At 54.1% G+C, this 13,544-nt stretch overlaps 1 protein-coding gene across 1 annotated transcript in view; it reads left to right on the forward strand.

The window, feature by feature from the left end:
• The window catches only part of AJAP1 (adherens junctions associated protein 1), a 130,469-nt gene that overhangs the window by 100,521 nt on the left and 16,404 nt on the right, over nucleotides 1-13,544 (forward strand). The window contains exons 3-5 of the mRNA XM_043573619.1: nucleotides 8,060-8,147; nucleotides 10,283-10,525; nucleotides 12,288-12,416. Of these exons, the coding sequence (XP_043429554.1) occupies nucleotides 8,060-8,147; nucleotides 10,283-10,525; nucleotides 12,288-12,357 (401 nt within the window). The 3' untranslated portion in view covers nucleotides 12,358-12,416. The remainder of the gene's footprint in view (nucleotides 1-8,059; nucleotides 8,148-10,282; nucleotides 10,526-12,287; nucleotides 12,417-13,544) is intronic.

Raw genomic sequence — 13,544 nt, forward strand, 5'->3', positions numbered from 1 at the left:
GCTGTCTTGGGGCTGGCTGAAGTCCGCTGTCTGGTGGATCGTGGCTTTGAGAAGTACAGCGAGGGCCTCCGTGGCTCTGCCTGACCACCCCCCACCCCCACCCCACCCGAGGCTCCTGGGCCTCCACAAAGCATTTCAGCTCAGGTGTATTCGGTCCCCAGGGCCATCATAACAACATACCCGAGTGGGTGGTGGAAACAGAAGGGTTTTACTGCCTTAGACTTCGGGAGGCCAGAGGTTGAGAGCAGGGCCGTGCTCCCTCCGAAGGTTCCAGGGGAGGATATCCCAGCCTCTGTCCCGGCTTCTGGTGGTTCATGGGCTCTGACAGCGGGAATCCAGCCTTGTCCCTGTGTGCGTATCCGTCTCCAAATCCCCCCTTTTTATCAGGACACTAGTCATATTGGGTTAGGACCACTGACCCCAGTGTGACCTCATCTTAACTAAGTACGTCTGCAATGACCCTGTTTCCAAATAAGGTCACGTTCTGAGGCACCAGCAGATAGGGCTTGCACATATGAGTTCTGGGGAGACACAGCTCAATCCATAAAATGAGGACACCACTGGAAGTGAATGGGCTTTCCCAGCCTCTCTGCCCACCACATCCCACCCTTTCCGTGGACTCCAGTGTGTTTGTTGGAGTCTGGACCCAGATGCTGTGCGATCTTTTTGGCCCCCAGCTCCCTCTGTCTCCCCACGGTGCCCTGAAATTCAGGGGAGTCTTCAAATGCAGAGAAAGTTTCCTCGTGTGAGGAATTTGCTCCTCGATGTAGCTGACCTGTGGATGGGACAGCTTTAGTTGAGCCTGATGGCAGGAGACCAAACCCAATTTGGGGGACCCTAGCCAGTGGGGTGTGCATGCTGATGCCTAGGCTCTCCCTAGATCATAGCAGCATGGCCATTGGCCATCCCCCGTGGGGAAAGAGCCAGTGTCCTCCAGCGGGCTGTGCAGGAGAGCAGCTAAAGGCATGGGTCCCAGACCAGGCCTGCTGGGGTTTGAGTCATGGGTTTGCTGGGTCTTAGCTGTATGTGCACTAAAGGATTAGCTTTGCTCAAAGGAATGACCTTGACCCCAGCTCCTGGGAGGTCACCGTAAGCCTTCCAAATGTCTTCCCTGATAAGAATGTCCTGGTTTACCAGATAGCCTGCACTAATAATGTGGTTTACGGTGGGGGCCTTGGGTTACAGGGTGTCAGCTCGTTGGGCCGGCCACGACTACATGACCAAGCCACTGCACAGACTGGACACCCAGGCTCAGGGGGCTTCCCGGGCTGGCGACACTCTGCGCGTGTTGTCGGGCATCGTCACTGGTGGGAGGTAGGGCTGCCCACGTTCCTCTGCTGGGAGGGGACGACTGTGGGCTCCTGCCTGGCGTCTCCTGGACTCTGCCCCCTGCCCCCTCCTCATTGCTGATCTTAATCTGTGTTTTTTTTTCCCACTGTAGTAAACCAAAGCTGAGTGTTAACGCTTCGTTCAGTTCTGTGAGTCCTTTGAGTGAATTTGTGAACCTGAGAGTGGTCTTGGGGACCTCTCAGATTACACTGCGCCACCTTGACAAAGTCCCCCAACCTCCCTGTAGAAGTGGGGAACATCTCTGCACCCACCTCATGGGTTGTGGGGAGCTGTGCGTGAATGATTCACTGAGAACACCGCCAGGCATCCACCGCCACTGAGAGGAGCGTGACGAGGTGGGTTCACCCACAGCAGACGCCAGAGGGCAGTTCCGCACACCCTCCCCCAGCCTCACCATTGCTACTAGGAAGGAAGTACCTGAGGGAGAACGGGGACATCGTGATGGGTGAAGGGCCACATCTCACCTTTGTGGCTACGTGGGGTGTGGTCGGGACATTTCTGACCCACTCATGAGGGGCCGCCACAGCAATGGTGTACCAGCAAGTCAGTTTGGAGGGTGTGACCATCCAGGGTTCATATGGGGGACACCTGTTTCCTGGTGTCATTCATGCATTTCTTCCTTTAGTGAGTAAACTCAGCACTTTGACATTTTGGGCCAGATCATCCCTTCTTATGGGATCATCCTGTGCTCTGTAGGACATCTGCCAGCATCTCCGGTGTCTATCCGCTAGATGCCAGTAGGACCGACCCCTCACCTCCGTGTGACAACCAAAACCGTCTCCGGCCGTGGCCAGATGTCCCGGCTGAGGACAAACTGACTTGGGTCCTTTGATTCCTCGAGGACTTGCCTCCGACCTGTTATCGTGAGGTGTTAGCACAGCCATTTCCAGAGGCAGACTCTGTTCTCTTTAGGCGGTGGTCCTGCTCGCGGCTGGAGAGAATTTCAGTGAGAGGCAGCTTGCTTTCCACAGGGTCTTGGCTGGAGGCCCCCTCATCACCCACTGTGTGGAGGTCACTGCGGGGGTCACTCAGAAAATGGCACACCCCTTGGTGTCCTTGCCACAAAAGCTGGTAGCCTTGTTTTTCTGGAGCATCCTGGTTTGGGAAGATGCATTTCCCCTCGGCAGCCTTCCCCGCCCTGTCAGGTGGCCAGGTGCTTCAGAATGAGCCCAAACCCTGGAGCGCCTGCTCCTCAAGAAAGCTGGGCTGGCCTCTCCCCCGTCCTGCAGGGGATGCTGTGAGTGTCCCCGTATTCCCAGAGACTTTGTCAGAGATGTGCTGTGCAGTCTGTGTTTTGCAGCCTCTGTGGAAAGGAATGGTGTTTTTGCAGTGCGATTGGCCCTTTGGAAAACCCTGTCGCCTCTCACCTGTCAAGCCCCTGAAGACAGGCGTCCCTGGATCTGTTGGCCAACAGGTCTTTGTCCCCGCAGGGCAAGCACATGAGATCCCTGTATCATAAAACGAGCTGCTGTCAGCACAGATGGGTCGTCCCTCTGCCTCAGCAAACTCCAGGGCCATCGTTCCTGCCTCCACCCAAGTGCACCAGCCAGATGTGCCCACACGCCCCTCAAGTGGTGGGAAAGAAGGCCCTCGATGGCTTTGTTTTTGTCACGGACAGTGGCCTGTGTGCGATTCAGCTTCTGTTTAATCAAAAACCCATCCAGACCTGGAGATAGATTACCAAGCCCACATCAATCTCCAGGGCCTGATCTTATTACAAAACACCACAAATATAACCATAAAAGCCCTATTGATTGATGCAGAGTTCGCTAATCCATCTGTCCCCATCCATTATTCCAGGTATAATTTTTCATTATCTGGATGGCAGCTGATTCCTAGCACATTAGTATACAGTGGCAATTACCAGGAGCAGAAAGAGCCCCTAAATTAGCAGGAACAATAACACCTGTCAGGAAGGGGAAGCAAGAACCCCCCGCACAGCACGCCGTGCACTCTGGGACCAGGTCTGAATTGCAGAGCATTTGAAGATGGATTCGATGGTGACCTTGTAAATAGAGGGGAGAAAGTTTGTGTTTTGTTGCTTTTCTGGGGGTGGAGAGTGCACATTCACTTAAGGTAACATCATTGTTCACCAGATCGTAGCCTCCCTCACAGCGGGCTGTAGATACTCTACTAACTAACATTGCCCTGTCCAGGGTCAGTGGGGTTTGGGGGACAGATGTTCCTGCCTGCATTATGCAATGGCCACAAGGGACCTGACCAGAGGGGACATTATTTAAGGTGTAAGTATCGGCAGAAAGGAGTGAGGAAGGAGAGAATCGGGGTAGAGAGCCTCCTAAGAACCCTGTCATTTGTGTGGGGTGAGGAAAGCCAGTAGGGAAAGGTCCCTCTCCGTACACCACTTCTGTGATCTGAAGGTTCTCGTCTTTTCACAAAATGCGGCTCCTTTTCTACCCCAATGGAGGAAATGGAGACATATGGCTAAAATAATTCTGTGGGTCCTTGGAGGGACTACATTGGTAACATTCTCCCTGAGTTTTGGTGTCCAAACACCAAGAATCCAATCTATTGAGTTCTCAAGGGAACTGTCATGCATCATGATCTATTCTCAAGCCAACCTCACAGAGACAAACCCAGCGGGGTGAAACTGGCCAGTGAAATTCGCAGAACTCAGTAAACTTTTGAAGATGGAGGAGGAAGGTTCTAGTCTTCAGAACCAAAGGATTGCCATTGGAGTCCTGGCTTTAACCAATCATTCAAAACAGGTATATATTCTCATTAATTCATAAAGACAAACCACCTTCAGCTATTCACCTAAGTTAGAGCCCAGCAAACTATATAGCCTATGAGCCAAATCTGGCCGCTGCCTGTGTTTGTAAATAAAGTTTTATTGGCACACAGCCACACCCATTGGTTGGCACATGGGCCGTGGCTGGTCTGGCCCCGTAATGGCAGGATTGGGAAGTTGCAACAGAGACCACACTTCCAGCGAAACCTAAACTATTTACTCTCTGCCCCTTTATGGCCAGACTACAGGGATTTACACAGATGAAGGAAGGACGGCTGGCATTTGGAGAGGACTACATAACAGGGCAGATGATTGACACGGAACCACTTCTCACATGTTGTTCTGTTCTCTTCTTAGTAGCCGACCTCCCAAAGAAAGGAAATGAAGGGAGGCATCCTTATGGATTTCTGTCTTCCAAACTGCTTCTTACAAGTGTCATTCTTGCCACACGTCAAAAGGCCTGATCCTTGTTCAGCCATCATGAGTATGGGGTCTGTGGGATCGTCTTGTAGCATTGACGTTTTGTGCATGAGCCCTATGGGCCAGGCATTGAAGCAGAAGGCTGTTTGCCTTGCAAAGGCAGTATGTGAGGAGTAGTCAGATGTTTGCCTCTAGCCAATTTTATGACCAGAATGTGGCCACAGATGGGTTAGTTTGGCGTTAGATATTTTATTTTCTCTGAGGCCCTGGAGCAGAGAATTGCCTTCCATCCTGGATCTGCCAAGTGATGATGGGAAAGTCACTTTACTCCTCAGCATCAGGCTCCTCGTTGGTCAGGCAGGTGAAAAAGTGCAGGATGCTGATGGATTAAATCGATCATGTGTGAAGACTTAGCAAGGCGCCTGGCATAGAGAAGTCTTTCCAGAAAGCATAGCCATTCTATTATTGTTGTATTTTTACCCAGATGATCTGGCTGGTAATATATTAACCCATATATCATTTCTGCCAAATTTTAGTTTGGTAAGTTCTATGGAGGAATTTCACACCGAAGTCAGAAGAAGGGCCTCCAGAACAAGGCACACCTTGGGATTATATCTTTCTCCCTGTTCCCTTCATTTTTATATTCTACTTTTCAACTATTAGTGTAATGTGTCCCATAGCTACAGTTGCAAGGGACTGTGTTAGAGCATGCGTGGGGCTAGGGGTGGATGTAAAGATGATGACACCCTTTCTTAAGGGGCTTCAGGGACTTATGAGGACCTCAAGCAAAGGGCTGATCTTCTGTTCTGAGAGTCATCAGCGAGGGAGGGGGGCCCTTGAGCCAACCATTTCTCCCCCAGGCTTCAGTTTCTTACATCTATCAGACTGGGAGAATCAATGCTTTCCCATCCTAACCCACAGGGGGAATGGGAGGCAGTCAAACATCTAAGATGTGGCTGGTCTTGGAACTCCTCTCTTCCAAGGACTTTATCACTGAAGATAGTCAACGCAACAGAATTCCCATAGTAGGAAGACGAGAGGTCAAAATCTGGCAGTGCCCTATGCCTCCCATGGTCTTGCAGATGTTGGGGAAAGGACGGCACAGAGCTCTGCTCTTGAAAGGGCTCTCAGTGCCTCCGGCTAGGCCTCGCCTGGAAGTTCAACCAGCCCCTGCTGCTCCTCTTGGCTCACCCACTCAGGGTATTCTTTTATATCACTAGCCTCCATAAGTTGAATTCGGCTGACCTACAAGATGGAGGGTTTAGCCCAAGAAACAAAGACTCAGTTCTTGCCATGGGAGTTGGGGTGTAACCTGCCAACAAACGCCTGAGAAGCTTTTTGCATGGACCCAGAGCACTTCCCAAGGGATCTATCCGTGGAGGGGATGATGAGGCTCAAGAGCCTGCCTCCACGAATGTTCTTCTCCAGGAATGTAGATTAGAGAGGTGCCAGCCTCAGTCTTGGGAGAAAGGAGACCAAGACTGAGATTAAAGAAGGTCAGAGCAAAACCAGATGAATGAAATCTGAGCTCAGAATCATATACTACTGCTCTTATTACGAGCTTTGGAGCCAATAGACCCTATGTGATCCAGGGAACTTACACAAACTGGCCCACATAGTTTTCACTTCCATGACCGATGCTGACAGTATCTACCTTTGAGAGTTGTTATCAGGAATAAATGGGATCATGCACATCTGACAATTGCTACAACTTGTTGAGCATGCCTGAGATAATCATCACCACCATCATCACCATCATCACTCTCATCATCTCCACATTCATCACCATCATCACCACTGTCATCACCACCACCGTCATCACCACCACCATCATCATCACCACCGCCATCATCCCCATCCCCATCATCATCACCATCACCATCATCCCCATCACCACCACCGTCGCCATCATCACTATCACACCACCATCATCGTCACCATCATCATCGTCACCATCATCACCATCACCATCATCATCATCACTCACCATCAGCATCCTTTTCAACCCTTCCTCTGCCAACAAGGTCTCGGTTGGGTGTTGGGGAAGCTGCTGAGTAGTTAGGGATTACTGGAGCTGGTGGGCACTCCATTGTTGGTGAGACAGAGGGTGGTTCCTGCGGCATAACTAGCTATCAGTTCCATTGCAAAGCTGATTTGGCAGTCTTAGATGAGAAAGTAAACTGGCCCAAAGGCTTATAGCAGGTGCCACAACTTGGGCATAGGTGTATGTTAAGCCATCGTCCAGAACGAGCAGTGAATGCTGCCACTTTAAAAACTGGGCACTAGAGCAGCTCCAGGTGGGCACCATGGCTGAGCTGGTCAGAACTAACACTGCTTGGCATGCAGGAGGTGCTCAGTAACTGGTTCTCGAATCAGTGGATAAAAGAATAAATAAGGGGAAGTCCGTGACTTCCATGTACCAAATCCATGTGCTTTCTCCAGTTTTCCTAGTGGTCCTTATCCTGTGGGCTCGGGACGGGAATCCCTCACGACAAACAGAAATATCCCGGATGATGGGCAAATGGGAGGAGAAAGCCTGTTTTCTGGTCATGCCAACTTTGAATCATTTATTAGCAATTCCCCCCACGAGGATCATATTCGGTAGAGAGGTAACATCTGTTTGCGAGACTGTGTCCTTGGGAGACCGCCAGAAAAATCTTCTACTCTGAGATCCTCCACACTGGGACACACACACGTGCTGTTCTCACCCACCCCCGCCCCCCCGGGGCCTGCTGGGTCCCTCTGGGGTGATAGGTGGGCCTCTGCAGATGGACACCAGCAGTGGAGAGATGCAGGTGCTTAAACACCCAGGTGCAAGAACACAACAGGGCAAACGGGCACTTGGGTGGGGCAAGACGCTGCTGCTTGCAGGGCTCGGTGCGGAGCCCCCGGGAACTTTACGGCCTGGCTCCTCAGGTAGGGTTCTGTCTGACTGGAGGAGGACAAGGCCTCTGCACGTGGCTTTTACGGACCAGTGGAGTCTGCTGAGGTTGCCCCCAGTGTCTGTGTTCTAGGAAGGTAGTGACAGATGTGTTGTCAGGAGGAAAAGAGCTTCAGGTAGAGGACCGGAAGTGGGAGCCTTTCCTGCCACCCCAGCGATCCAAGTACCCCGGAGTCTGCCGGGGGGTGTCAACCCACGTTCACTGTCCCCCACCTTCCCAACAAATCCTGGGCCGTCCTGTCTCCTCCTGCATCAGGCCAAATGCGCTGCTGCTCAGAGGTGCTGCCCCTCACCCAGGTGGGAGGAGGGGTGACAGGGGCTGGAGGAATGCGTCAGCCAGAGCCTACCTGGGCCAGGTGGCAGGCTCGGCAGGTAGGTGCGAGAAAGGACACAGCTGCCCGCGGGCCCGGTCACAGCTGGGGGACCCAGAGAGGGCGGGGCTGGGGCCTCGCTTCCTGGACTTCAGGTGACAACAGCGCTGGTAGCCAGGGCACCTGGGGAAGGAGAGACCTGAGTTGGCAGGAACAGGGCCCTGCCCCTGCTGGGCTCCTCTGCTCACACCCTGGTCTCACGGCTGCCCCCCACTTCCTCTCTTCCAGGTCTGGCTGTTCATCAGATCATCACCATCACTGTCTCCCTCATCATGGTCATAGCTGCTCTGATTACAACTCTTGTCTTAAAAAACTGGTAAGGCTCCTCGGCCCCTCTGGCCTGGAAATGGGGGGTCCCCCGGGAAGTGTGCACAGAGACTTTCCTACTTTTCAAACCCGGTCCCACATCACTGAGTTTTCATTTGGGTCAGAGAACCCGGCGCTACGCCCTGCTCCCCGTCGGCCCCGGGGCAGCCCGGCCGGCCACGGGTGCTGCGCTCCCAGATACAGCCCTTGGGGAGTGTCCCCCCTCACCGTGGTTTTCTCTGCAGAATACGGGCGAGCCCAGCCTCCGTGACGGTTCCTCAGGTGGCAGCTGTCCCTGTCTGTCTCTGCCCTCGTGTGTAAATTGCGATGTCACCCACCCGACACTGGTGGCCTGGGCGGATCTGTGCCCACCCCTCGCTGCCCCTGGCTGTCCAGGCTCAGCCGCCTTGAATCCTTCCTTCTTCTTGCCCCCGCTCTGTGTCTGCTGAACTAGGTTACTGCCTTGCTCCAGGCCGCCTGCCTTTGCCTATTTCCTCCTGGAAATTGGCCTACTTTGAGGTTGGCCTTGCTGGGTGTATGCACCTGCTACACCCCTGGGAAAATCGGGGCACTGCTGGGTAACCCTGCTGAACACACACCTCCGAGGCCCTGTGTGCCTGCAGCCTCTCCTCCAGCAAATGTGTCTCCTTTTAGCATCAGAGCTCAAAGTCCCTGGTAGAGTAACACACCCAGATAATCCCCCTGCTGCTGGCAGGTGCAGGAAATCCTACAGGGCTCATGGGTGGCAGCCGCCCCCGAGTGTCCAGACAACGGAAATTCGAGAGAAAGCCCGTCTCCAGGGTCAGCAAAGGTGGGAAGGAGGGGCTTGGCACAACCCCCAAAACCGACCTCGCGGACAACAGTGAGGCTTCCCGAAGGCTGGCGAACCCTAGACCCCAGGCGTTTTCTGGGACTGGTGATGAGGACCGCACTCAGCTCGCCACAGGGCAGTCCTGGGCAGGGGATGGCTGGCCAGAGAAGGGACTCTGGAGCCCAGGAGCGCATGGGTGCATGGCAGGGCAAATCCCATCGACCCTCTTGACTGCCCCCAAAGGAGGCAGGACTCTGTGTCACCAGCCGTGTGACAAACAGGCCAGCTCCCTCTTGGTTTCCCACAGTGGGGTTTACAGCAAAGCCTCAGAGAGTCCTCCTGGGGAGGACAACCCAGGCCGTGGATGAGGCGGTTCCGTGACCTTGGGGGGAGTCCCTTGGCTTTTGCAATTTTCTTCCTGCCTTTGCTTACAGGGTGGGGCTTCTGCATCGGGAAGCAGGGCTCCTCTTGTTGGAAAACCGAGACAGGGCATGACCGTGACACTCGCCCCTCAAAGCCACTTCTTCTGCGTTGGCTGTGAGCACAGCAGAGATGGGGAGACGGGGCACTGGTGCCCTGATGAGGTTCCTCCAACTGGGGGCTCCCCAAATTTCCTCCTAGCTGCCCTCCTCCGTGGGGGTGGGGCTTCTACTCATCCTTCTTGTGACTTGCCAGAAGTGACCGAGAGGGTCACCAATTGTCTTCTGGGTCAGACACCTTGGCTGACAAGGGAGGGAGGCCCATGTCCATCCTTGACAGTGTTGGGAAGGCTCTGTGGACCAGAGGAGGAGGGAAGTATCCATGGGGAGTGCGGAACAGTCCTCTCCATAGACCTGGTGGCGGCAGTGAGGGATGCGCGACCAGCTTTCATCCCCAACTGGGAGCTTGGGCGGGGGCAGGGCTGAAGGCACAAGGCTCCCGGTTCACTAATTCTCCCCAGAGATAGTTACATCGTCCCTTCCAGAACGAACCACCAGACCAGCCCTACCCGTACCCATTCGTGGGGAAACTGCATCCACACCACTGCCTGGGTGACATCCTTTGGCCAGACAGGGCCTCAGCTCTGGGATAACCCAGCTCAGCCACTTACCTCATAAGCGGCCCTGCCATAATGGCCACATTTACAATTCAGATTTTATTAACGACAACAGCAACAAAAAAAAAGAGAGCAAGCTGATTGTTTGATTGTGGTTGATCTTTCCGAAGAGGCTGGAAATTACCATTTAATATTAAATGACGAATAATTAATGCCTGGAGAGGAAGGTTCCACAGTTTAGGCGCTGGGTTTGGGCATCGGCCCGCCCCGCCCCCACGTCGCCTTGGCTCTCTTCCAGCTGTGCCCAAAGCGGGAACACGCGCAGGACCAGCCACCAGCGGAAGATCAACCAGCAGGAGGAGAGCTGCCAGAACCTGACGGACTTCACCCCTGCCCGGGTGCCCAGCAGCCTGGACATCTTCACGGCCTACAACGAGACCCTCCAGTGCTCCCACGAGTGTGTGCGGACGGCTGTGCCCGTGTACGCAGACGAGACGCTGCATCCGACGGGGGAGTACAAGTCCACGTTTAACGGGAACCGGTGAGCTCAGGCCTGGGCCGGTGCCTGCCGCCTCCACAGGCTCCTGGCGGGACGGTGTCGTCACAGGGGCCGTGGGTCTGTGTGGGGCAGCCGTCATGTGTCTTGGAGGGGGGGCTGAGCAAATGCACACAGCCGGTCTAGCGGACCAAGAGGGGCGGGCTAGACATAAAGAGGTGTGTCCCCACCCAGAGACAGGACACTGCAGCATCCAGAATCCACTTCCAGACCCTACCCTTGGAGAGCGGGCAGAGGCCTCCCCACCCCGGACAGCATGTGGTGGCAGATGAGCGGGCATCCCGCCGGCCTCACAGAGCCGGGCCTTCTCATGTCAACACGTTCCCCCCGCCCCCCTGTCGACACGCACCCTCCCCCCTGGCCCACCGCCAGCGTCTCAGAGCCCCCGTCAATAACATGTCAGCAGCGCATCTAGCCAAAATAGCAAACACCAACGAGACTCTGGGTTATTAAGTGCTCTTTTTTTTTATTAATCATGTGTAATCCTTCAAGGAAGACATGACCCTAAAACCATCCCTGGGAACACTGAAGAAACCCTTGAGTCAGCTTCCAGGGATTTATCCGGCATTAGATTAAAACATCAACAAGCTATTTTTTTAAGCGAGCATATACTTAGGCGTCATTTTGTAAATAAAAAGAAAAAAAAAATTCCCAACCACTGAAAAGTCTTAGGAAGAAATGAGTAAGAAAGCAGACAGACCTGAGGGTCCCCTTGTTGGCGGCAAGAAAAGCAGCTAGGAGTAAATGCCCGAGGGCCCGAAAGCCTTCCTCCCAGAGCCACGGTCAAGGAGACTGGGGTGACGTCCAGCTGTGATGCCCATGGTTAGCGGGACCTTGTCCTGGCCGTGAGAACAGGTGGGTCTTCCGGAAGCTCCTGTCTTGCACCTCTGCGTGGGAGTCCGCGATCTTCCCAATGTTCCCTGAGACGCTCCTCTCCCCGCTGAAGAGAGCAGGGCCTCAGGGGTGTCCTCTGCCTGCTGCACTTACACTCGGCGACATTGGGGGAGCTCCTTGGTTGCCTACCAGCCTTGCCGAAGGCCTCGTTCACAAAGAATTGGCAAAAGCATTTCAAAGCATTTCACCGAGTGAACATGTGTGCGTCAGTTTGTGAATCCCGGCCGAGAGCTTCCGTTTTAGGGAAGCAGGGATGGAGGGTCGCCGACTGGCCATCCTTGTTCCCACTGGTCCCCCTCTGGCCCTGCCCTGTCCACGTGCAGTGTGGGCGCGGCTGGCGCTCTTAGCCCTGGCTCAGAAGCGTTGGATAGAGCGGGTTCTTGCTTTTGGGCCTGAGGTCACGCTCTGCTGGGTCTCCCTGGCCTTGGGAAACGATGGCTCAGGTCTCAAAGGTGACGGATAACAGGAGAGCCATTTCCGGAGTCAGGCCCCCCGCGCTCCAGCATGTGCAGTAAAGTGGGTGTTATCTCTGCCCTCAGAGGCGGAGACCCTAAGCTTTGCCCTTGTCCTACCAATTAAAACACTGAAATCTAGAATGCCAGCTCCCTTCTGCACAAGGATCCCTCAGGCCATGTGTCCTCCAAGGCCTTCCCAGGCGGAAGCGAGTGTCAGCTGGCCGTTGTGGGGGGTTCCCCGTTCCTGCCGAAGACCAGTGGGGGGGTCCAAGCTGAGCATTACATCTCCTGGGTTCTTTGTGACTCAAGACGCCGGTGATCAGCGGCAGGCCTGAGCCGGCCGGCTTGCCTGTTGTTCTGTACCGGCACGTGCAAGCCCGTTTTTCTGCTCCCTGCAGACCCTCCTCTGATCGGCATCTTATTCCTGTGGCCTTTGTGTCTGAGAAATGGTTTGAAATCTCCTGCTGACTGGCCGAAGTCTTGTGTACCTCCTGGGGGCAGGGCAGACGCCATGTGTCTATTTTATGGTACGTACCTCTTTTTCTGGACGTTGACTGATTTTGTTTTTCCCCTTTGCCTCACCTTCCCCAACCCTGGGATAAGTGGGAGGCCTTCTGGACATGGCAGGTGGTGTGGCCGTCCCGAATTCGAGCCGGAGGGCTGGGCTTGTGGTCTCTCTGCTTCACTTGCTAGAAATGCCCCAGTGGAGGGGAGGGACAGACAGGCAGGGATTCGGACCAGCAGGGAAACCCGGCCGCTCAGCAGGCAGAGACCAGGGCAGCGGCCACATGGGCAGGTATCACACCTGCATCGAATGACTGTACGTCGACGGGGGAGGGCACAAAGCAGAATTAAAATATAATTTTGGAATATAAAAATAAGAGATAAGAAGGCAAATGATAAAGGAAGCAAGCAAAGGGTTGAGACATCTACTAATTTGAAGCCAGGGACCGGCACCAAAACAGGATGAATTTTCCATGCTCTGCTGAATAGGAACATTTGGTTTGCTTTCAGTGATATTAACTTTAATGCTAACGTTAAATTGCTTTCTTCTGCACCGAATCTCCCGAACACTCGGGCTGCTGGGGGAGAAAGAGCATTTCGCCCCCATGACTACACGCTCTCTACGCGCAGTTCAGGAGACGCAACCCGCGGGCTGGGCTCTTTGGTTTTGTCTTTCTTTTTGAGGCTGGGTTTTTCTCGTCCACAGATATTCTGTGACATCACAACCCTTCCCTGAGTAGGGGACCCAGTTTCTAGGATGGGTTATCGGGGTCTGAAAATACCGCTTCTTCCGCTCACCTCCTCACGCGGGGCTCGTGGTCAGAGTGGGCAGAAGGGCAGAGGCAGGAAGGTGTTTCCTTGGGACACACGTGTGCCCCTCCAAGAACTCGGCTGGCTGTGTGTAAACGGGGGCCTGTGGGAGCCATCAGAAATAGGAGTGGGGGGGGGGTGGAAATCTGTGCTAATCCAGCCCTAATGAATCGAGTGTTTGCTCCAAATCAAATCTCCAGCCCTCACTTCCTGTCCTGAAGCCAAAATGACCTGCTTAGCGTGATGTTCAGCCAACGGGCAAAGAAACGTAATTAGATTAGAAAAGAAAGCACCCCTCCCTTCCCCCGCCCCCCACAAACGGCCTTTGTTGAGACCGTGCT

The sequence above is a fragment of the Prionailurus bengalensis genome, chromosome C1 (genome assembly GCF_016509475.1).
Source record: "Prionailurus bengalensis isolate Pbe53 chromosome C1, Fcat_Pben_1.1_paternal_pri, whole genome shotgun sequence".
NCBI lineage: Eukaryota > Metazoa > Chordata > Mammalia > Carnivora > Felidae > Prionailurus > Prionailurus bengalensis.